Source organism: Anopheles stephensi, chromosome 3, assembly GCF_013141755.1.
Source record: "Anopheles stephensi strain Indian chromosome 3, UCI_ANSTEP_V1.0, whole genome shotgun sequence".
Taxonomy (NCBI): Eukaryota; Metazoa; Arthropoda; class Insecta; order Diptera; family Culicidae; genus Anopheles; species Anopheles stephensi.
The window spans coordinates 66987510-67012320 of NC_050203.1; the positions used below are offsets into that span (position 1 = coordinate 66987510).

At 45.8% G+C, this 24811-nt stretch overlaps 2 protein-coding genes across 17 annotated transcripts in view; both read left to right on the plus strand.

Moving 5' to 3' along the window:
- LOC118511774 (solute carrier organic anion transporter family member 4A1) overlaps nucleotides 1-22358 on the plus strand; it is a 45343-nt gene extending 22985 nt beyond the window's left edge. For all 6 annotated transcript variants that reach the window (XM_036055266.1, XM_036055264.1, XM_036055265.1 and 3 more), the window contains 14 exons: nucleotides 12945-13350; nucleotides 13492-13807; nucleotides 14273-14489; nucleotides 14558-14753; nucleotides 14847-15007; nucleotides 15109-15216; nucleotides 15387-15487; nucleotides 15610-15862; nucleotides 16102-16644; nucleotides 16714-16942; nucleotides 17018-17206; nucleotides 17278-17426; nucleotides 17508-17661; nucleotides 17725-22358. In XM_036055266.1, coding sequence (XP_035911159.1) covers nucleotides 13295-13350; nucleotides 13492-13807; nucleotides 14273-14489; nucleotides 14558-14753; nucleotides 14847-15007; nucleotides 15109-15216; nucleotides 15387-15487; nucleotides 15610-15862; nucleotides 16102-16644; nucleotides 16714-16942; nucleotides 17018-17206; nucleotides 17278-17426; nucleotides 17508-17661; nucleotides 17725-18994 — 3942 coding nt within the window. In that variant the 5' untranslated portion in view covers nucleotides 12945-13294 and the 3' untranslated portion in view covers nucleotides 18995-22358. The remainder of the gene's footprint in view (nucleotides 1-12944; nucleotides 13351-13491; nucleotides 13808-14272; nucleotides 14490-14557; nucleotides 14754-14846; nucleotides 15008-15108; nucleotides 15217-15386; nucleotides 15488-15609; nucleotides 15863-16101; nucleotides 16645-16713; nucleotides 16943-17017; nucleotides 17207-17277; nucleotides 17427-17507; nucleotides 17662-17724) is intronic.
- Nucleotides 22359-23580: 1222 nt separating this feature from the next.
- The window catches only part of LOC118511777 (protein tyrosine phosphatase type IVA 1), a 34248-nt gene continuing 33017 nt past the window's right edge, over nucleotides 23581-24811 (plus strand). For 2 of the 11 annotated variants that reach the window (XM_036055272.1, XM_036055282.1), the window contains exon 1: nucleotides 23661-23915. The gene's annotated coding sequence lies outside the window, so the exon portion shown is untranslated. Of the gene's footprint in view, nucleotides 23916-24050; nucleotides 24066-24367; nucleotides 24386-24484; nucleotides 24500-24585; nucleotides 24736-24811 lie in introns of those variants that run through there. The other 9 variants (XM_036055274.1, XM_036055277.1, XM_036055275.1 and 6 more) reach the window with 9 other exon arrangements.

Below are 24811 nucleotides of genomic sequence, written 5' to 3' on the forward strand. Positions count from 1 at the left end.
ACAAATTCAGTCTCATCGTTGGAGAACCTTTTGCTCAAAACCCATTACCTTTGCTATCGTGCGCTTGGTGCAGATAGAACGGTATGCTAATGGGCATACGGTTGAGTCGTTAAAAAATTTGCGTGCCATTTTTTAACGATCCACAACCGTTGCTAGCACGATCCGTACGAAGCGCGAGACAAATGACCGGATAAATGGTGACCATAAATCGTTGGTGAAAATACAAAGTTCACCTGTTACTTTCTATAAGTATAGAATTGTACCTGTTATGTTGGGAGTAGCTTAAAATGTTATGCTAGTTTGTATTATTTTTGAAGGTAATACCTTCCAATTACTTAAAAAGCACTTTTCACTACTTCTTCTGGTCTGTCGACGTTCCGATTTCCTGTGGATTGCTATTTAAATTCTATTTATATGGTTAATTACGTTCAGCTTCCTGCACTTACACCGAAGCACACTGCCAACTCCTTCGGCTGTATTGCTGGCACGGTAAAACTAATTAATTATCTCTCAACCCCCCCTCCGAAGATGATGTGTTGGGAATTAAGAAATTAAAATCAGTCTGTCAAAATGGAAACGAACCAATTTAATTGTACCGAACAACCAGCTCTCAAATTTGAATGTCGTTTCGATCGTGTGCCAAACGAGATGTGTGTCACAGCCTTCGAGGTGGTCCTTCGAATGGTGGACCCTGTGTAGTTGGTTGGATGATTTATAAAACCACTCTACCCTTAGCACTACGATGGATGATGGAAATTTAAAAATACTTAAACTTAACTTTTGCTCGAATCCAGTCCAGTGATTCCAGTTCTTCCATGTGATTGTTGCCGGATACTTTCCACGCAATGTTCTTTGTGTTTCGGTCGATTCTTTCTTCGCAGGAATCGTAATCTGATTAGGCTCTGTGTGTAGAGCGGTGGTCCGTTTTGTATGTTAATCAAACGCGTGCAATACGAATCGTTCGAGGTCACATACACTTCCCGACGGGTCGCCGAGTGCAGCGGGCAATAAATGCACTTCGGGTACTTCGCTGGCAAGACGTTGACGCCGGTCGCTTCTAGCGCTGCGTGCAGTCCGGAACATGTGGCATCGTGGGTCCAGCACGTTAAACAAAATGCTACCTTTGTGTTCGGGCGATGATAATGAATGCACGCGCACGCACACTATGGTGCAAACGGCGGGCCGGTGTCGTTGCACTTAGCGCTCGTGTGATGCAGTTGATGGTGCTTTACCCGCCACACAGCTGTTGGGGGCGATCGAGTCGAGTGTGCTGTGTTGTTATAAAACCGAGATTAAATGCAAATGCAGCAAGGCAGCGATATGGGTGAGACTATAAACAGGATTTTCTCTTTGTCATTTGAAGGATTTTTGTAACATGTTCCGTTGTATGGGGTCTGTGGTGACATAAGTTAGAAGACTGAGCTGAATTAAATCTGAGACTCGGTGAAGGCGCACTTTAGCCGTCAAACGTCAAAGTACGCATTTTGGTACGAAAAATTAGCAGAAGTCATCCTAAACCACATTTTTATTACGAAACGGCAAGCAACAACTATAATTTCGTTTAGAATTTTCATTCACCTCGCTGTACGCATATAAGATAAATTATTTAAAATTACTGCAATGCCACTTCACGGCGCAGCACGGTCCAGCAGCGAAGCTGCGGCAAAGCATCCGCTCTAATGAAGCAATGTCACGATTAAAAGTTTTAATTAGTACGAGCCCCCCGAGAGCGTACATTCCCTGGAGGCCTTATTCTACCGCATTATCATTAGGTGAATCCTTTGAATTTTCCCTCGGCGTACGAGGCGGGAGCGACAGAGCGACAGTTTAATCCTTGCTACGATAAAGTGAATTATAGCTTCTTGGTCGCCGCCAAGGCACACTTAATCCCAAATTGGATGCTGGTTTTATAAATTTTGACCCAAAGGAGAGTAGGCCAACAAGTGCAAAAAACAAATCTCAAAGAAGGTTGTTCGAGGCAAAGTCCCTGCCACGATTCTTACGCAGCCGTTGATAAAGAGTGTTGTTCGATTTGTTGCACTCTGTCGGGCCATCATCTCAGATTTTTTTTTTTTTTTTGCGGATGTTGGCTGGTGGACGACCGCGTAATAACAAATTGGTAAAATGACCAGCCGTGCACAGCAGGGGAGGTATGTTTGATTTATTTTAGTTGTGTGCAACATCTTCTGGTGCGCGTGAAACGCAATCTGAACCATGGGAAGGCTTGTTTTTTTGCGAATGTAATCAAAGGACTTTTACTTTGGGTTGTGGTTTCCTGGAATTGGATAAAGGTGGAAGAATTTTCAAAAATATCGACGGGGGTTTGATAATAAGTTATCTGGATTATGAGTTGGTATGGACAGTTTCATTCGGTTGTGGAAACAAATGTAGATTGAGTTTGACCCTTACACCTTAATCTCACAAGTAAAAGGTGTGAGGGATGCAAATTTCCTGGAGAAGAATGATTTTTTTTGGAAGTTGCGGCTTTGTCTTGGAAGCCATTTGGTAAGCTTTTGACGTTGTTCCCCATACGCTTATACAGGCCTTTTTTTATAAAGCAGTGATGCCTAATAAATTTCCTTCATGAGAGAACCTCATATGCGAGAGAAGCCCAAGTTGAGACTCATAACTCTTTAGTTTTTTTTTTTACCAAACTCTATTATAAATTATGTTTTTGCAATCTAAATGACTAGTGTAATTCTAGGTTATGTAGATAATGATGCAGAAAAAGTACTGTCAATCAGCTTTAGCTACCACTAATTTGTGGTCTTGATTTGCTGCTTAAATCTTGCTGCCGCACACGATCTAGCGCCGCTGTCAGACAATCCTATATCCCAATCTATCTAGAGAAGGGTAACCAGATGCCTTAGAACTATCTACTTTATCTCAATTTCGGCCTGCCGATCCTTCTCTGTCCTTCTGAACGGCCATTAAAGAAAACGGATTGGGTCTTCCAGTATCATTCTCATGACATGATCAGTCAAGTTCTTCATTATTCGGTGGGATTCATCGGCTATGTAGGTCATGCCTTCCATTGCTGATTTACTTGGCCTTTTTGAGACCACCTAGTTGGATAGTCAGTTCTCACTTTGGGGGAATGGCGCAGATGGGATTTGAACTATTACTGTCCTGCCGTGTGAAGACCGACGCCGCTGTCGCATCTACTACCGGGCCGACTGTACAAGTTCTATATAGTTTCACCTCTTATCGTCGTGGCAGGTGTTTTAAGTGCAGAACTTTCCTCATACTTCCCTACTGTACTCATCTGTGTCCAGTGTAATGTTTTCGGCAAATCCTTATAGGAGGGACCTTAGCCTTCTCTAGCCGAAAACTGAGTGTTAACTGATCGTCAAGTCCCCGCAAGATACCCAGAGCAAACATTTATTTTTATGACATACTTAGCTACCCAGCTTACTACCAGAAAACTACTCGGGAAAAAGATAGTAATATTTTTTGTAGAACAGAAAAAGGATATAATCTCATTAGTTGATCTTTTTTATTTAAGTTACTTTAATATTGTTTAAGAACTTTCCATCTTCGAAATTTGTTCTTCTAAAACAAGTACAGGGCGAAATAAATCATCGCTACTACATACCCGTCACAGCGTCATTGCTAAACCTAGACGTGAGTATACTACCAAAAACTCCACCTCCTCAATCATTTGCATGCACACAGCGTCGTTGCAGCGACTGTCGCATCAGAATTTCGGGCCCCGATAAGGGCATACATAGTTGCCAACCGTCGCACAAGACAACAGCTTTCCGGGAAGGATGCTTTGCCAAATCTCTCACCTGCTGCTACACACCTCCCCCTGGCACTCAACCACTTTCCCCTGCAACAGCAGCAGAAGGTTAATGTAATCGATGCTCCACTGCCACCGGCAACCGGGCCCGCGCTGAACGGGATTCGTGTGGCATTAAAAATGCATTACTCATGCAATGGCGGCGCATACCAGCTGGTGCGGAATCGACCTGAAGCTATACGCGCGTGCAATATGATGCGGGTTCGCAAGGAAGGCTTCAAACACTGCATTGAATCAATACTGTTGACTCGGTTGGCTTTTTCTTTCCCCACCTTCCCCAAGCGAACTAGAGCAGAAAGCATTTTTTAAAAACATTGCTTTCCGTTTTCGGTGCATGTGGTTGGTGCTGTAAATGTCACGCAACGTGAAAGGTTCACCGGCTCGACACCATTCCACACCGAAGGATTGATTGATCGAGAACCGTTTACAGTGGTGCTGGTGGGTTGGCAAAACCATAATGCTGAGGAAGATAGTAGTGCTTCAGCTACTTGTTGCATCTCTTTACTCACTCGCTGACTCACAGCATCGCACCAACCAGCACCACCACCGCTTCTTGGCTTGGGCTGCTCGAGAGCATTTACTATTTTGAAAAATCCACTGTTGATCTTTTGTGCCGGGTGTGTGTGTGTGTGCTTGTGCACCATAACGACCTGTGCACGGAACGTCTGTACGTCCGGGGTTCAGCTCAGTATTTTCAAGGGCAGCCGTGACTCCGGCGACGTCGACGATTATTGCTGCGCCGCAATATTTCCGCATTACTTTTACTCCAATTACACTGCCGTCGGTCGGTTGGGTGAGGTGTAATCGCCAGCACACTCGGGACAGCACTGCACTCCCAGGCCCGATGGATTGGTTTTTGTTGCTGAGGCCCCACGGTGTGTTCTCACTGTGGGCTGAGATGATGCTGAGTAGGATACGTTTCCCGGATGCACCCGTTTTCTCAGCGGAACACCAGCCCACGTACGTACGTGTGTGTTTGCTGTTTGCAGCCTTCGGTATTTGTTTCACTTGTGTCGCTATGCAAATTTAATTAACTACCGTTACAAAACTGGAGCCCCCCCCGGTTGGCATTCGTTGGCCTCCTTTCCAGCAATCGATTTAATGGTAGCGCGGCATATCCAACTGATCAGCTCTCCACGGATCGGATGCATGGGAATGAAAATTAATTTTATTTCTCCCCATCCATCAGTCTTGCTTTCCCTTCGGGGACGATGGTGTAGCAGCACATATTAAATTGATTGTCGTTTTTGTTTTTCGTTGCTGCTGGCCGTTGTTTGTCCCTGGTCAGTTATTTTGCTTGATTGGTTAGTAAGTGGTGTTTGATTTCATTTTTTGTAGTGTGTGTGTGTGTTATGTTTGAACACGCGAGAAGCGGGATGGAGAAGGTTATTGTTACCGATATATCGGCCGCAGTTGCCCAAGGTCAGGGTGGAAATTCAGATGAAAGTCACGAAGAAAGTGTTGAACGAATTGTCAAGAAAGGTTAATAGAGGAATCTTATATTATTTTTGTTAAGTACGAATATTCGATGGAATTATTAACTAACTATTCTTTTGAACTAAGTGATAAATTATATATTAAAACTCGTGAATAATTTTAATATAAAGAATCTTCGCTTAGGATACAGTCACACTTTATCAACTGACATATTTGAAATAATTGGGGCTTTACCATTCAGAGGTCTTAGACATTTTTTGGTCGGGAAAATAGGTGAACAGGACGTACTTTATTCATAGCGGATCCAAGAGAAAGGATTCCAGTTCTTCCTGGAATGAATGTTTACACTCCATCCTGGGCCGGTATCGAATTTCGAGACATGCTCGTTTATCCCGAATAACAAGTAAGATTCTACTTAAATTTTAACACAATCAAGAAAATTAAAAAAGATTCAAGTTCCACCAGAAAGTGTTCCACGTAATCCAGAAATAGAGCAAGCATTCTACGAACCGTGTTCTACTGTGACACTACCACGAGAGATTTCGGCCGGTCATTTCTGACCTTCCCTGACTCGATTATATTTTTAGCTGGGCAGATAGTGACACTAAACACCAAGTTTAAAGTCTTCTTCTTCTTTCTTGGCCTAACGATCTCTTAGGTCATATGCCTGCCATTTCTGGCTTACTAGACTTATTGATACCACGTACTTGGATAGTCAGTCCTCACTACGGCGAAACGGTCTGGATGGGATTTTAACCCAGGTCCTGCTGTATACAGACCGTCGTTGTTGTCGCGTCACCCGTCGGTCCGGCCCATTTAGAGTTTAGAGTTTATAGTCTTCTATAAACTTAACAATAAGGCATGACCGTAATAAAGAAAATAAATAAATTAATAAGATAGTGACCGGTGGAGGAGACAGTTGTGACGTTGGTCTTCACATAATAGAGCCAGGTATCGAATCCCGGACAAAAAGTCTCCTCTTACGCAGCACTGGCTATACAGCTTCGTGTGAGATAAAGTCAAGGAAGGCAATAATAACTCTTTAGATAGAAGTGCTGAAGAAAAAAAAGGAAAGTCACACGGTAACACGGATTTGAATGTGATTTAATATCGGTCCTATCTTGTTAGTTAGTATCACGATACATCTCGGCCATAGTTATTACCCTTTTGTCAATAATTCTAGTGTTGGCTTTGTACAATGTTCGCTTGGAATTTATTCCTTACAGCTTACTTTTTGAGTAGACATTTTTTTGTGAAAACACTTTTTTCCGTTTTCTGTCACCTTTAATTTAACCATTCATCAATTTCTCGCAACGTAATTGTTTATGCGTGTGTCAATAATGACGTTTCATTCAGTCTTTTTATACGCACCGTTATTGCAGACGACTATAACATCGCAAACGAAGTGCAAATTGTGATGGTGGCTCACCTCACCAGCCCAAACAATCGTTAACGAATGCATAAACAATTAATCGATTTATTTATTGCAATACGCGCTATAATGCAAGCCGTAGCTCCGTGTGCTGATTGGACTTCATTTGCTAGTTTATTCCCTTGAACTGTGCTGTTGAGGACTATTGCTTAACCCACGGTTAACGATACGATCTCATTAAGAAAGGTCTGGACTTGACATAATTTTCCCATCACAACAACAATTCCTGGCTGGCGGATGGTGAAGAAATGTGCAAAATCTCTCCCCCGGAGCGGGTGATAATTAATCGCAAACAACGACCGATTTCGGAACGGGCATTGTTGTAGGCAAATCGAAGGTTCAAATTTATCGATCGCCGATGAATGTGTGTATACGGATTGCAAACAAACCATTTCCCAAAATGTGCAATCGGAACAGCGTTCCGATACTTCCCAAACCCTGGTCCGGGATATTCGATCCGATCTCGGATCGGGCGGCAATATAAACAAGCAAAAGGCAGCACCGAACCCTTTGGCCGACGATTTAACTTACCGGCTATTTGACGAGATTATAGGCATGTAAGCAAAAGAAGGCAAACAACAAAAAAATACGCTGCCTGTCCAAAACAGATGTTCGAGATGCTGTGTTAATCGAATTCAGCACCGTCCTCCGGTGGTGAAATGTTTATCTTAAACTCTGGTTGGCTGCGTTTGATTGAAACCTGGGCAAGAAGGGACGACGACGACGACGCACGGCTATGAAATGGTCGTACGGCGCAATAAACGGTCGTGATCGATTAAATTGAATCCTTTTCTCGTATGGTTCAGCCGTATCAAATGAGTTTGTAGATTGTGTGTAAGCATTTGACCGATTTCAACTTCACCAGAATACTGAAATTCCAATTCTTCCGAGGGAATCAAGAGCCGTATCAAGACCGGCGCCGTTGTCGCCTCTACCACCAGACTGTCCTTCAGATTATATGAAGAACTATAAATATGTAAGCCATCAAACAAAAGAACATATACAAAAAAAACCGCCTGAAGTCATCATGAAGCATCTCATCAGTGCCTAAAATAATAACCTGTCGCCTTAATGAACCATAGTCTGCCGGAATTAATCTGTGCACTAGCATTTCATCCTCAGTCACCTAAAATTTCTCATTCTTTTAATTGTCATTTTCCGTACCGCAATGGGAGGAAGGAAGGAAAGTGAAAAGTTCAGTTCATAACCTCAATCGTCGTCTACGTTTTTGTCGTTCTATTTTCTTTTACTGCCCGGACGAGAGAGAAACAGCCTGAAGGTATTGCGCCCATTATATGCGACCTATCCAACGTGCTTTTCCTTACTATTTCATTTGCTTCCGACTCGCAAGCCTTGGAGTTCCTTTTTTTCACAGCGCTGCAGTTCTCACACGCAGCTACATCCTTTTTGTGTCTAGAGGAGAGACTCTATTGCGGTAGGTCAGAGTTAGTCTAGATTTGAATTATATAGTTCATCAGTGCAGTAGGACAGTTCTCTGTGGCCACCACCAAAACCCTCGCTGGAAATGGACGCAACTTTTGTGACAAATAATATTATTCGATTGGCTGCACGCGATGCGTGTGTACGTCGTATTAGTTTGTTTGCCTTTTTGGACTTTCACTTGTGAGGACTCTTCGTTCTCACATTTGTGACCTAAATCGTAAATAATTCTTCAATTCTATTTAATTTTTTTAAAATACCTTAATTTTTTTAAATAAATCCTCAAAAAGGTAATAACTGCAGGTGTTACAACCCATCGCAAACTCTCCGAAATTGTTAACAAAACTTTCGGTCCGGCAACACCTTGCACAACTCGAAGAACCCCGAGCCCCAAAAAACGAACCCCAGCTTTCAACTATACAATACTAAACACACAAAATCCGTACTCCGTGTAACTTCACCCCTTTCGTCCTATTCGATTTACGCTCCCATCGATCCAGTACCAGTAAACTCAGGAAAATTGTTAATTAACTGCCCACCCCCCCTCGTTCGTTTTATAGTCCGGAGCGTACACCGATCGCTGCTGTTTTTGCACACCAGAGAGATGAACGAGATAAAGCATGCCCGATGGTCGTATGTTTGTCGTCGTCGTCATCGTCATCGAAAACTTTCCCGAAGTTCCCGAGGCTTTCCAAATTGCATCGGAATATGGATGGTGGGAAAACATGATTCCCTCCCCACCTCTGTCTCTCTTGCTCGTCATTTGCTCGCGTGTCTAAATTCATTGTTACTCGTCCAAAAAAAAAAGGGGTAAAATGGTTGATTTTACGGCAACTGGAAGAAGCTTTCGTTTCCCGGGCGAGGGTTCGGTGTCTATCGGAGGAATTTTTATTGCAAATTGTGTGTCGCATGATGCTTCATCGTAAAGGCAACATTATTGGCACAGTCCATCTGTCACCGCAGTGTGAGTGCCTGTGTTGCAGGAAGGAACTCAGAAAAACTTGGCGAGTGGGCTAGTATTTGCAATTGTAAAATTGTTTTACTGCAAAGTAGTCGGTGAACCAGTGGCGGAATTCGGTTCGTCTGCCGTGTGTTAAGTAGCTACATCAGGCATCAGGCTGTATCTTTTAGCAAAATCGAAGCTCTATTTTAAAATACATGTAATAAAATATAATAAATACCCTTCCATATTTTAAACCTCATAAAGGTCTCGTTTTGTGAAGTTTCAATTTAGGATGCCTCAAATGGGCCGGCCTGTATAGAGCCATTCCCACAACCATGAAAAAGTCCTTTTTTGGTGAAAAAAGGCAGGCAGTAAAGGGGTTTGTTACTGGCTCCCCAAACAAGCACACACAAAAATGCACCCACAGTGTTGGTGGATTTTCTTGCAGACGGAAACGATGGAGTAAGCTTTTACCACACCCCTAGTTCCGTGATTTACGGGCGAAAGACTGTATGCGGAAGTCTTGGTAAGCGTGGGGGCCCTGCATTTGGTCACACCGGGAAATAGAATTGAGATACCACTTTAGGGACGAAAATACCTACTGGGGAACATTATGTGTGTTTTCCCCGTTTTCCACCTTGCTCGGTGGAACGCTAGCACACCCGGCAAGTTATATGGCTTTTTTTACGCTCGTTGACCAACTTCATACACCACCAGTGAATGCAATCAAATGAAAGAATCATCATCCCCCCGGCCACCGCTACCAACACCGGGGACCCGTCCTCCGACAGGGGGGCGGTTAGTCTGTCTGGTTCCGGATATTGGTCTTTTTCTTTGAGCCGAGGTCAGTGAACTTTCCTCTTGTGTGTGTGTGTGTGCAGAAGCGCAGGAATCAGCAGCACCGACTAAACCACCCCAATTCTATATGGAGCACTTGATGCTCGTTCTACCCATCTCCGTAGGGGATGTGCAGACACGGGTAGAGCTATTTTCCCCCTTCCAGCCATGAGCTTCATTAATGTATGCGCGCCGGAAACCTCTGCCAGCCAGGAAAAGGACGAGCGATAGGTACGTTCCACGGTGGCAATGGGGAGGCATGTCACGTACCCGACGAATGCTCTGCTGTTTAACGTCGAGGGAAGTTACATTCTTCCCAACAATACTAAGTGTTTGCGACTCATTATGGTACTCCTGATGGAAATTGGAATCGGATTATCATCTGGTGGGATGTGCGGAGACGTTGTTCGGAGCAGGAAGTTGTTTGGAGATTTTCGCTTCATTTTTTTTCCTTTTCTGGTTGGGGCTAGAGTTCGCATATTTTTTTTTTTTTTATTCATAAAGAACGGCCTGGCCGTATTGCTTAGAGTTCGCATATGATGTATACGAAATTCTGTGCGAAGACTTGCAATTGCATTTGATTATCAAATTGCCAAGACTAAAGTTGTTTGATGTAAGCGAACTTTGCAATACGTTTTTTTCGATGTTGAGTTTTCCTATCTAAAGGTCCTCGAAGATAATTCATCTCTAACTTAATTCGATGAAAAATATGCTCTAGGTTCTAAATCCTAACTCACTCGAGAGAACAACTAACCTATAAAATTTATATTTGTTTTCTTCTTCTTCTTCAATGGCACTACAACCGCCTACCGTTTCTGGCTTTCTGTGACTTTCATTTTACCCGTAGTAAACTTGTCAGCGTGCAGTATTATGTACGGGGAGGCAGACGGTCTGGATGGGATTTGAACCCCGGTTCTGCCGTGTGAAGACCGGCGCCGTCATCGTCTCTGCCCCCAGACCGCCCCATATTTGTTTCATTCAGTACTGGCAAAATCTGCTTTTATTTATTAATCAAATCAAATTAAATTGCAAATGTGACGCTTGTTTAAATGTCCACTTTGAGTTTTCCTGTTCGCATGAAAAACTAACCACTCGCTTTCAAAATTAATCACCACAATCGGCTGGAACATGGGTTGTCCGATAAGAGTGACATTGCGCATCGCAGATTCGATAGACGAGCACTCTCCACAATACCATAATTAATTGCGAAAGTTTGATTTGCAATATGACTGGCCTCCCGTCGCCCGCACGTGTCCAGTTTGGCACACCGTTCCGTCCGTTGGATGGAAGCGGGCGGATGGAATGTTGGCACTCTGCATCCATCAAGCCAGGTAAACCAACCGATGGTTGGATATGGGCCTACGGCCAACGTTAAGGGCAAAATCAGTTACACATCGTGCTGCTGTTGTTGCGCAAAATTGCTACCCGCTGACAGCATCGAATCTGTGGTTCACTTCCGCAAGTGGTTCGATCCGCCGTCACCTAAACTCACTGCAATCCCGGGAAAACGTGTCACAAGAGACACGATGGGGTGATGTGGCGTTGATGGTTCAGTAGCCGTGTGCACGCCAATGTATGTGGCATATGCGGGATTGGCTGTGTACCGGATGTTGGCAGATGGTCTATGGTTCTATGGTTTATTACAAAAAAAGGGCAGACACACACAGAGCGCGAAGTGGCCGCATGAATTCATCAGCTCACAATTAGGTCAAACGGTGTGAGCGCTTATTAGCATCAACACCTTCATTTTTTGGCACACGACGGCCCCATCGACGAAATCCGTTCCGATGTGTTCTACGGGCCCTCGACAGAAAGTCACCTATCATAATTTTTGACAGAACGCGGTTAGTTCGCCGCTCACGGGCGGATGCTCGCACCAAATTAATGTCACTAGCATGTCCTTACCGTGCATCATGTATTGATGCATGGTGGCATCTACGAAATATTTTTGTGTAAAGGTTTGTTTGTATAACGATGATGATGTAAGGTGTAAGGAACACGGAACGCTGTACCCGTACGAGAGTTCTCGTCTTTGGCAACTTCCAGCATAGGTGGGATTACACGGAATTGCTCATTAAATGGTCGTTAACCTGGATTCGTTGAACGCTTTCCAAAATCGGCCGAGATGACGCACAAAGATAGGTGGGCTCCAGTGGGTCGACCGGTGGGTACAGAAGATGTTCCGTACTCCGTAAAACGTGCTCTTGATGACAGTTTAATGTAGGCTAGTTTCCATATTACATTGTTCCAAAAATTGACTCGCCTGTTCTGCGATATGCAGCTATGTAGCTGGAGGTGTTGTGCAGGATGTTTTGATTAGAAATTAATTTTTGTGATCTCTACTCCCGTGTTGCAATAGACTGTTCTGGCCACAGCAACCGAAGATCTGAGATTGATTGCTAGGTGAGGACGTTTAAAATAGAGATGATTTTTGCTGAAGACTTTTAGAACATGACAAAGAAGGCTGATAGGAGACAGATTCCGCGGTGAAATGCTCTAAAACTAAACTATGATCTAAAAGGCTAAGATTATCCTGATCAGGGTATACTTCATTAGACAAAGCTCGCCGTTCATATCCGGACGAAGTCGTCTATGTGACAAACCCTCAGATTGATGGCGCTTGTGGAAAATATCCTTCTAACAGGAAATTTTGGATGTATTGTCGCTCAAGAACCCACCAAATGTCCTTTTTTTGGGCAAACCGTGACTAGAAGACCTCGTTTAACCATTATCAATCCAAGATGGAGGATCAACTGATTCTCAAGGCTATGAAAGAGTTAAAAACTCTGGTTCAGTTTCCAACTAACAGCCACTTTTTAAAGCTTAAAATTTAAGTCTTTTAAACTTGGGAATCGAATAAAGTTTAATCCTTTTATTTACCTGATATAATTTTATTTTCTGTGCTGTCCAAAGCTAGTTTTTTACCTTGCAAAACCTTCTTAAGCTCTTTTCAATAAATCCTGCTCGAGCTACAAATTGAAAAAGAAATATCATCCTTTATTTTTCTATTCATTCTTCTCATAACGATACATCTTTGTCTTCAATTGTTGCAGGAAACAATTAACTACGTACACCACCATCCCCCGATGTCGCCTTTGACGGAAGCTTCGCAACAATAGCGAACCCGCGCGTTGCGTGCTTCTATGCCCAGAAACATACGGTTCGAAGCAGAAGACATGATAGCGGCGGCCCAACCGACAACCCTTGTCGACCATTGGCTCTATCGAACGGGCGTACCAAGCAGCAACAGTCTCCCTTGAGCGGCCCCGTGCAGTTGTGCACCCTCACGCCCCCCCTCCTTTCACCATCCAATCTGCTGCTTGAACGGGACTGCCGGTCGGGTGCAGGCGTCTGCAATATTCGGTGCACTCTTGTCTGATCCGGTACGATCCGCTGGAAGAAAATGACAACGTCCGGTGGTGCGATCGATGGTGGCAACTGCCAACGTAAAGGGCATAGGTAGGTGCAAGCTGTTAATATAAAAATTATTATAACCAAGCATTATTCGAATCGTAGGTAAAGATATGATCTCAGTAGGAACAATTATCAAAGCAACTGTCTTTCTTGATCAATTTAAATTCACCTTTCTTTCATTTCCAGGCGTAATGAATCGATGTACGCCATGACCGGCCTGTATTCGGAAGCGCAAACCGACGACAGCAGCGCCGACATACCGCAGGACACCGAGTCGGAGTCGCTGCCGATGTCGGTAAACACTGCCACGACCACGACAACCTCGGCAACGGCTACCGCCGACACCGTCATCAAGTGCCACAGCCGGCAACCATCCAGCAGCGTGATGATGGACCGGGAAAAGCCGCTACCGAACGTGCTGCTGATCAACGACGACTACACGCGAGACTGCGGAATCCTAAACTGTCGGCCGTCGGCGGTACAGCACTTTGCCCGGATAAAGGTATGCAGTCGCAGGCATAATGGCGTCCGGTTAAGGGTTCGATGGAGAGTTTGAAAATTTGTCCTTTGAATTTGGGAGGGGTTGGTATAGAATTTCCGGTGCGAAGGACAAGTTCGAAGGGCTTTTCGGTCTTTTTTCTCGGAAACGATTAAGGCAAATGAGATATCATAAAATGTCAAAATGCTTGAGATGTTTGTCAATCTAATCCTCGCACCCCCCTGATCTCTCATTATCTGCCTTAAGGGGTTGTTTCTGCTTCGTTTTCGTTTCCGTTGTCAGTTTTTACCAAAAATAGTATACCGGCCATCATTTAAATTTAGGCAATTATTGTTAAGACTTTGAAGGTTAATGGTTTGCTGACATTCTAAACCGGATTCTAAGCATCGCGAGCCTTTGCAAACACTTAATAATGGAAGAACCTTCTTAAATTAATTCCCTCCTTTGCCTACTTTTCTCTGTACACAGGTGTTCGTCCTGCTGCTTTCCATCCTAGTAACGTTACAGCAGGCGCTCAGTTCCGGATATATCAACTCCGTGATAACGACAATAGAGAAGCGGTTCGAAATACCGTCCAGCCTGTCCGGTTTGATAGCGTCTAGCTACGAAATCGGCAACGTTATCACGGTCATTTTCGTTAGCTACCTTGGCAGCCGGCGCCACATCCCGGTCTGGATCGGTATCGGTAAGTTGCTGTGCACCATATCCTTCCGAGCGCTCCAGAATTAAGTTGCTTCTTCCCACACTTTTCAGGTGCCGTCATAATGGGCATCGGTTCGCTCGTGTTCATGGTGCCCCACTTTACCGGCGAACCGAACCCGGGCATACTGATTGACAATAAAACGTCCGACAACATCTGTCGGTTGGTATCGGTACGTGAGCAGGATATGGGGCTCGGCCGGCTCTCGAACAGCCTTTCAAATCCACCGCTCACGTCTCACAACTTAAGGTAAGCAAGCGCTAACGTGTGTAAACGTAATCGCGAACTCACGTTTATATCTTCCTCCCTCTCCCTGACGTTTTTTCTTCCACGTTTCCGCAGAGGGGACAATTGTCTTAAAAGCAAATCGTCCACCTTCGGGCCTGTGATACTGTTTGTAATTGCGCAAATATTACTCGGAGGGGGCGGCAGTCCACTGTTCACACTCGGCACCACGTACGTCGATGATCACGTCCGGAAGGAAAGCTCGTCGATGTATATCGGTAAGTGTATATCGAAGCCGCGCACACGCCGGCCCGCCCGCGAAAGAACCAAGTCCTCATTCGTCCATTTCGCTCTCGTTACATGGTCTCGCGTGATGCAGGTGCGATGTACAGTATGGCCGCGTTCGGTCCCGTGCTTGGCTTCCTGCTCGGTGCTTATCTGCTGTCCTTCCATATGGATTCCTTTTCCGGCAGCGATATCAATATCGGTAAGTTAATTGGATGAGCCAATTTCCGTCCCGGGCTTGGGAACGTGCAAAGCGGCACATTAAAAGAACCGCTTGAGAAAGCGCATTCGATGGCCGAAGGAACGCTAATAAATTGTTCCCTTCTTGTTTGCCGTTCCCCGTTAATGGTCCTTTTTTGTTCCTTTGCGCAGATCCTGACGATCGCCGGTGGGTTGGCATGTGGTGGGGTGGCTTCTTGGTGTGTGGCATCCTGCTCATCATAGTGGCAGTACCGTTTTTCTCCTTTCCAAAGGTAGGTGTATTATTCGTGCCAGTAATTCGACAAGAAACTGACCGAATGGATGGAAAGGGGTACATGCCCCATTATTGCGGTCCAATAATTCATCGACTTATGCGTGTCCGATTCGATTGTAGGTTCTAACGCGCGAGAAGAAGAAAATACGCATTGCCGAGCAACGGTTACCCCAGCTGCAGCAATTAACATCGAACAACTCCAGCAGCTTGCCCCGATCGCAGCCGAATCTGGCCCAGCAGCAAACCGGAACTCTGCAGCAACAGCCGCAGGGCCAGCAGCCGCAGCAACAACAAACAGGACACGCTGCCAATAACGCACCGCAAGCAAACAAACCGGGTGGTGAGGACACCGGATATGGAAAGGACATAAAAGGTATATAGGGGGGGGGGGGGTTTTGGATGCGATACGGAAAGTTAGATTTATGGGTGTTGGTATTGGCTTACGGATACCCGGGAAATTGTTTTGCACGGGGAAAACTTTTCCCTTGACTGAAGGTTATTGATTTGAAAAATGGGGTTATAGCATTGTTGTGGCAACTTTGTTTGCTCTAGAATTTGGTAATAACCAGTAATAACATCCAGATATATTCCTCCACTGTTGTACCATTGCAGACATTCCCCAGTCAATGTGGCGGCTGGTAACGAATCCGGTGTACATTTGCACCTGTCTTGGCGCCTGCATGGAGCTGATGATAGTGTCCGGCTTTGTCGTGTTCCTGCCCAAATATCTCGAGACGCAGTTCAGCCTGGGCAAGAGCCAGGCGAGCGTTTTTACCGGCTCGATCGCGGTCCCGGGCGCCTGCATCGGTATCTTCATCGGTGGTTGCATCTTGAAGCGCTTCCAGCTGAAACCGAAGGGTGCCGTCCAGTTTGTGCTCATTTCGAACCTCATCTGTCTGTCCTGCTACGGGCTGCTGTTCTTCCTTGGGTGTGAAAATCTCAAAATGGCCGGCACCACCATACCGTACTACAACAGCACGCCGCACAACGTGGAACCATTTCAGGTGAATCTGACGGCGGCGTGCAACTTTGGGTGCGAATGTCACATGTACGATGTGGAGCCGGTGTGTGGCAACAACGGGTTAACGTATTTCAGCCCGTGCCATGCCGGGTGTACGGCGTTTTCATCTAGCTCGAACTACACGAACTGTGCTTGTGAGTGTGCTAAGCGATTTTGATCATCGTTCGGCATCAATTGTAACTATTCCCCTGCTTTGCTTTCAGGTGTACAAGCAAACGTAACCAACCAGAGCATTTATCGAGGCGCGGAAGGTGCCCAAGCGCAAGCCCTGAACGCACACGAAGCATTTGCCGAGGTCACGGTTGTGCCAGTGGCGACCGCAGGCGTTTGCAACACACCCTGCCGTACGATCTATCCCTTCCTGATACTGCTCTTCTTCATGACGTTCGTCGTGGCTTCGACGCAAATGCCGCTGCTGATGATTGTTTTGCGGTACGGATTGCTCCGAGCCGAGATGTAAATCAAACGAACAAAATGGTAATCTTTTTTTTTTGTAAATATTTCTAGATCGGTTTCGGAAGAGGAACGATCGTTCGCTCTCGGCATGCAGTTTGTCATCTTCCGGCTGTTTGGATACATCCCGGCGCCTATCGTTTTCGGTAATTTGATCGATTCCTCCTGCCTGCTGTGGAAATCAACGTGTGGCGAAAAGGGTGGCCGTTGCTTGATCTACGACATTGAAAAATTCCGTTACAAGTAAGTGTTTGCTTCATCGGCAGTTTATCATGAGTACGGTAATATCCTGTAAACCTTTTCCTGCTGCACAGATACGTTGGATTATGTGCGTCAATTAAAATTATTGCCTTGGTGATCTTCATCATTGACTGGTGGCTCGTGAGACGACGAAAAAACATGGACAAGCTGAACCCGCTCTCGACGAACGAGCTGGTGGGATCGATTATAAGTTTAGACAAATGTGAGTGAAGATAATCCAGTGGCTGGAGAGTCAGCTTTACTGTTGCTAATGCAAGCTAACTGTCTCCCATTTCCATTGCAGTGTTTGAAGAAAAGAGCACTTTGGATGAAAGCATCGCGGTACCGTTCAATGGTGAATGCATTTCTGGAGACGCGCTGGCAGAGAACAACAAGCGCATCTTGGTCGCTAGCCGTCATCAGCGGAACGATTCCAAAACTATTCAGCTGGAGTACAGGTACGGGAGAATGTTCATTAGTTTGGGAATTCGATCGCTAATGTGCAGGTTTATCTTCCCCAGGTACGACGATGGTGTTCATCAGCCGTACCGCTTGCCACCGGCAGCGACGGCCGCCCGCAAACACTACCGCAGCAATTCCTGTGATATCAAAATCCAGCGCAGCAACTCCGCCACTAACCGCGAGGTGGACTTCCACGACTGGAAGCTGAAGCGCTTTATGCGCCACCACACGCGCAACAACTCGCACGACTACAACAACGAACAGCAGCGCCACCAGCAGCAAACGTCCTCCTCCTCATCGGGGCATCTCGGGCGCTGGATTGCGCTGCAGCAACAGCACCAGCAACACAGCAGTGCAGCCGACCAGCATGCGGGCGGTGCGGGCAACATCCGCTACATCCTTAACCATCTGAAGCCGGGCTCGAGCGGTTCGGAGCACGTGAAGCTGGGCTACAGCAGCAGCTGCAGTGGTGGTGGTGGTGGTGCCCCGGCTAAGAAGAAGCGCCACACGCGCAACTATTCTTACGGGCAGGAGTTCTCCTTTCTGCCAAACAATGTCATCATTCGGCTGGATAACGACATTGCCAACAAGTTCCTCAGCTCCACCGGTGCGCCAGTGACCGGGGGTGGCTCGTCACGGAAAAGTTCCTTCTCGCACGATGTGGCCGCGGTGCTGAAGAACACCAACATCGGTGTGCTGAACAACATGAAGCACAGCAGCGACCTGAACGAGGAGCTCGAGTCGAAGTACGGCAAGGGTCACTCGCGCACGAGCTCGCGCGATTTGAATCTGCTCAATCTCGCACCCGGCCCGCTCGCTGGCGGACCGTGTGCCGGCGAGCAGGCTGGTGCCGGTGGTGGTGCACCGAGCACCGGCATTCTGGGTGGCATAAAGTCGCTCATCGAAGACTCGAACAGCATACTGCGCCATCGGCGCACCAACTCGAAGGATCTGAAGTACGGCGGTTACCAGCCGTGCAGTAGCGGCACGGAACCGGTGGCCCCCATCGTCGGACCGAATGCACTCGCACGCAAGCTTTCGTCGGCAACCGTTACACTGCCGCCGGTGGTCGATTCGGCTCACGAACCGGGGCGCAGTAGCTCGTCCGTACTGCCGCCGGTCGTATCTTCCTGCCTGGGCACGATCGCGTCCGGGGAGCACGCGAAGGGCGGCAGTGTTCAGCCGGAATCGTTGCAGCTGCTGCTGGACAAAAACAGTGTGCTGCCGGAGGAGGAACCGACCTGCTGCTCTTCGCCGTCTTCTGCCTCTTCCTCCACCTCGTCACCATCATCCGCCTCTTGCGCATCGTCGGCGGCAAACGCCGTTTAGCCGGAGCTGCGATGCACCGAGAAAGGGCAGCTGGTGGGGCGTGCTTTCAGAATTGTTGTGATGCATTTAAGCGTACGCTAGGGCTCTTATATCTGATAGCTTAATCCGTAACACAATCTCCATGAGACGACACAATCTATCGCAGCGGTTTGCCTAGAGTTGTTACATGCCTAGCTGGAATAGAGGAGCTAGAGGACGATTGCGATGCCTCTAGCAATGGTTTCATCAATCCGTTACAAAAGGAATGAACGTTAAAAGAGGAAGGAACGTTTGGTTTGTTCCCTCAATCCATTCCACACGTTGTGGTCTAGCATCCTGGTGATGCATTCAAATTCTAACAGTGCAGCATTTCCAGGAGAAGAAAAGGGGTACATTAAGCACAACCACAATTCCTTGCTGTCGGACGGGCGAGACAGGAGAGACACCGAGAGCGCAACGCGGATGATGCATGCGTGTGCGAGTGATTGTGTGTGCGTGTGTGTGTGCATTTAGCTTGTAAGAAGTCCTACCGGAAGTCACCTGCTGTCAGGTGGCAGGGAAGAGTTGGCGGACAAGCTACCATTGGGAATGTATCCTTCTGGATCAGCGCAGTTGGAAGTAGAACTTGGGACTGAAGAACTGAGTGTATAGAATGTAATGCAGATGTAATAGCAATATATATATACATAGAAAACTAGAATCCTAGAATGCATATGTACACACACACACACTGCTGCAGCAAAACAGTTTGGTTCACACACAAGCGTGTGCGTGCGCAGAATGTCCAGCACAGATCGTGTGAATGATGTGATGGGCAGTCGAATAGTTGTAGCGCAGGGGATAGGAAGATGGTCCGTAGAGATCCAAGTTAATAATCGAAAGCAAACATATTTTTTATATCAAATTATTAGCAAAATATTGCAGGTACGCTGAAGAGAAGGAGAAGAGAGAGAGGAAAGCAAAGGGGAATAGTAAATGAACGAAGAAGCCGGGGAGCGCGTTTAAGCAATTTTAGTGAAATGAAATGTACAATGTGAAGCAGGAAGGAAGCGGATCGGTAGGATGTTTTAATAATGTTTGTGTGACGCGAGAGAGACAGCCCAGTCGTGTATAACCATGGAAAACACAGCTAAACCAACACAAAGAGATCCTGAACCCCCCACCCCCCCGCAGTCTTCTTACTTACAGTCAAAACGCTCCAGAAGCGCAATATCGTCACGTTCCCACTAATTTGCTTTACCAAACCTTACACACCCATAAGCGACTCTCTAGTAGCGGTGTTATAGAAATGTGCAATGGTTTTAAAAACTCATCTCAAGCTGCTCGAATTTATTTTTTCTTTCCACTAAACAAAACATGGTGCAAACAGTTAACCTGGCGAACAATTTTTAGCGGGCGCACAGTTAACTAAAAGAGCTGTGAGAGTTTAATTAGAAAATTCGGTAACAAACACCGAGCTAGGCCTGTGGACGATGAGCGAGTGAGTGTGGGTTGTGACACAATAGAGGGGTGAAAAACGAGTACGCTGTTGTAATGGATGGATGGAAAAGAAAGGGAGCGCTCCTTTCTGTACAGCAAATTTTGCAGATAAAAGGCGAGAAAAACGTGTGGAAAAGTGTGTCGGTTTTCAGTTGTTGGCTTTGATTTAAATCGGGTTTTTTCTTCTTTAGTTATGTGCTTTTCGATTATAGAAACTTTGTAAAAAATAATCCTTTAACTCGACGGAAAATTTGCAGCAGAAAATATTCAGCAGTTCATTCATTCATTCGTTCCACTAGTAGCGATCAATCGTTGGTCAGCGTTTGTAAACAGGTAGAGTAGTGTTAATTGCCTGGCAGGTTAAACGTTTACGGTACAACAAAACGAAACAGGACTCGTGAAGGTTTTTTGTATTGTCTTTTCTTTCTTAAACAAACACAAACAAAAAAACACTAATAATCTTTAAACGATCGCATCGCGTGGAGCAGGAGGAGGGGCAGGTTTTAGGCAAGTTCCAGTTTTTATTATTGAATAACCGCAATCTCAGACTCAGTAAAAAAAAAATAATGAAACATTGTTTGGTAGACTTTTTAATTAGAAATTATAGAGCATCGGAAGCGACGCTAATACTAGAGAGAAAGAGTTTAACCGTTACTTAGCAAACACACACACGATCGGTGGCGCACTCTTTACAGAGGAGATATTGCACCGTTTAGTGAGTTTCAATTGCTTTAGAGCGTCCCCGTCCGTTGTGAGAAGGATAGTTTTTTGAATCTTTGCAAAACCCATCCCAAATCAAGCTGTTTGGTGGTTGCCCCCTGTCTGGCCGGGTGGTGGTTGTTTAGCGCAGCATTTAGACCGGACCCCGGTCACTGCTAGCACACCCAACCAACCGTTACTAGTGGGGTCAGAACGGTACCGTTGAATGGAGGTTAAATTATGTGTCTCTGTGTTTGTTTTTTTAAATTGTAGCTGCGCCGTTGTGCACACTCTTAACCGTCGATAATCGCTCGAATAGCCACATGCCGCTAGGAACAGTAGGGTTCCACGTTCCCTCCCGCTCTGTACGTGCTCCGTGTCGAAGCAAGCAAGCAAACCCATTCAAACCCCACAGGATTATTAAGTAAAATTAGTCGAGAGCGTCAAAGGTAGTGAAAACACATGCGGACCCCTCCACATCTCATTCCCGGTAAGGTTAGAAACTCAATATGCTGCTCATCAAACACATACATATCGTGCAACACAACAGCCTAACAGTAACAGAACAACAATTAAACAAACAAACAAAAATGCAAACGGTGCAGATAGTAATAAAAGAAGGGTAACCCCCACAAACCGTGTCCTTAAAGCTGCTGGTACCACGCAGCGACACCTGGCCACCAGGACCAGGAAACGTACATACAAATCAAGCAAAGCTCGCAAATAATACAAAACCCCCCCGTTACGTTTTAGTGTGCATTTGCTCCTTTCCATACGCGCCAGAGCCAGTATAAGGTACGAACTTCACACCAATTACCACCATGTTGTCAATTATTGGACGAGCTTTCCTGGTTTTATACAGCGAAAAAAACCGCATCCCTTAGCATCGGTATCCATAAAACCATTGAGGGGAACAAGTTTTAGGCCACTTGTTTCGCTACAGCCCCCCGCATCATCGTGTCCCGAAAATCGCCATCAACCTCATCCCCAGTTCTATCCCATTTGGAACACCCGGTTCTGATAAACACTGTTGGCGGAGGACGGAGCATTTCAATAGCGAAGAATGCCGAGACACGCCGAGGAATGGTTGCCGACCCCACAAAGACCGCGGAAGCTAAAGAGAAACACAACTTAGTTATTCGTTTTCGTTTGTAAGCCTGATACAACAATAAAACTTGAAATACAGATTGCAAATTTACAGAAAAAATGTGTGTGTGTATGTGTGAGTTTTTTTAAAAGTATTATGTTATATGTTGGATCATTTAATCGGTTATTTAAATTCGATGGAATAGTTCCCTTACACGAGATCCCTAGTACGAGGTCCCTAACAAAAAGTCTCTAGTACGCGGACCCTAACACGTGGTCCCTTATATGCGGCCCCTAATACACAAGGTGTCTAATAGAAAGCCCCTCATTCGAAGCAGTTGATTTGGGCTCTAGATGCTTAGATTAATTTCTCTGATTTTTTTTTCCCCACAGAAACAATTTCAGTTGAGTCGCCTATCGTCGTCTTCTATTTGGACTTGTAAACTGAACCGATTGATGCTTCATCTCTTTCTTTCCATAGTATAATTGTTGTTTCAGATGGTTGATTTATCACCTCTTTAATTTCGGTTCCCCCTTTTCCTTGCATATCTTAGGTTAAATAAAAAAAATCTTTCATTTGAAACTAGTTCAGCTACAATTTCCTCCCTTGTGCCACCACCTGTTGATGGAAATTCACTTGAAGGCTGATTTGGAAAGGACAAAACCCCACAATTTATCATCCTGCCACGTGAGAGCCAATCACATGGTATCCGATAAGTTTGCGACGTCATTCGGAAGAAAAAACAACGCACCAATCTCTTGGTTGTTGGTACGATTGTTCACACGCTCCACGTGCTCCACGTTGTCGTCACATTTTCATTTAACAGTGCGCAGTAGCCTGCACGCTAGGATGGACGGCGTAATAGTTTTACAATGACGTAATAAGGATTTTTTTTGCCGTATTGTTTTTCCCTCGAGGATAAAGTGTGCGAACGTGTGTGTGTGTGAGTGATTGGAGGTTTTTGGGAAATTTCGATTGCGTCATCGTTTTCCAAAGACTCTTGAAGGATTGCAGAAGAAACCTTGTATTAATGGTACGAGGTCAGGGATGATGTTTGAGCGTTAAAAATATGTCCTTAAACTAATATTTGTCTTGTTTAGATGACCATGAGTCGAATAAGCCGTGTTCTAGGTGAGTTTAGGCAGAGCAATATGCAAAATAGCTATGCTATTTTCAAAATAATGGCACCATTTTAGCAACGCCATCTATCGGATCATCCAAGACACAAACCACCCATACAAACGCGTAACCTCAGTGGCACCATTGAGCGACAGTACTCGAAACCTCACTATAAACGCGACCCATCAACCAGACGCCAAAAGATATTCCCGATGCTACACACGCACGCACACGCGCGCGCACACAATAGGACGGATTTCTATACATTCGCAGAAGAAGCAGAGTTTTCCTCTTCGGGTGCGTGCGTCGTCGTGAACGGAGAAAAAAGGCAAACCGTGTTACAAATCCTCGTCCACTGTACGTACGTAGGGTGTGTGTCATCTCGACAGCTCGGTGTATCGTGTGCTCTGGTGCAAAGCTCTGGTGTGGCCCGTTTTTTTGGCAAAACCGGAAGAAAATCCAATTCCTAACCGCATTTGCACGAATAAGCGCTACACGCTGCACACCGTAGAGGACGTCTCTCCATCCGCTGAGTGAAGTTCGTTCTATCGTGTACGGGTACGTAACGCCAGCGAGGCAAATTTCGTACCACACTCATTCACGTTCCAATTCGTGAGGCACGGGGTTTTTTTGGGGGGCCAGTGTTTCTTCCTGGGAGACCCCAGCAGGTGACAGGTGCCAGTTGGTTCACAGGGAAAAGGGGAAATCGTGAGTTAAAAGTAACAAAGGCTACTGTGAACGGGTGTTTCTGAGCCACAAAAAAATCGAAGCGTTCCCGTGTGACACAGTGGGCGAGAAAGTTCCAATATTGCCACCATCATCGAAGTTTTCGGTGGCCACCGACCGAGACCGAGTTCATAATGTTGGGCCTGTGTGAACGAGTGTGTGCTACATTTGTAGCTCAATTTATCCTTTCATGCTTCTGAAGGGTTTCTGTGTGTGTGTGTTTTTTTTCGTGATGTCATCTTTTTTTTTTCGAGTGAAGAAAGTGTCTCTACTCCGGCGAAGGGAAATTTTTTCCATACAAAGTAAGCGACGGTAACGATGTGTCTCGAACGCCAGTGTGTGTAGTTCGAGCCAACAGTGTGTGTGTGTGCGTAAAGCTGTCGTGCTACTTTGATACCGTCTGGCGCTCCGTTGCCGTGTGTGCGTTTGTATGCGTTTCCCTTTGTGTGGTACCGAACGTCACGTTCTCTCTCGCTCTCTCGCTATCTCGTTCTCTGTTGCTCCGTCGTCTAGCGCGCCGAGGTCCTCCTGTCACACTTCGAAAGCGATTATAGTAAAACGGGCCTCGTGCACTCGTGCAGTCCAGAGCAATCTTTTGCAGCGTAGTAATAATTTCGAAGCCTTCTTAGCAACGCTTTGTGGTTAAAGTCGAGTAATGGCAGAGAAAAAATACGACCGCGTCTGAAAAATTGGAGGCAAATTGTTGCAACCCCTTGTGTTTTTTTGCT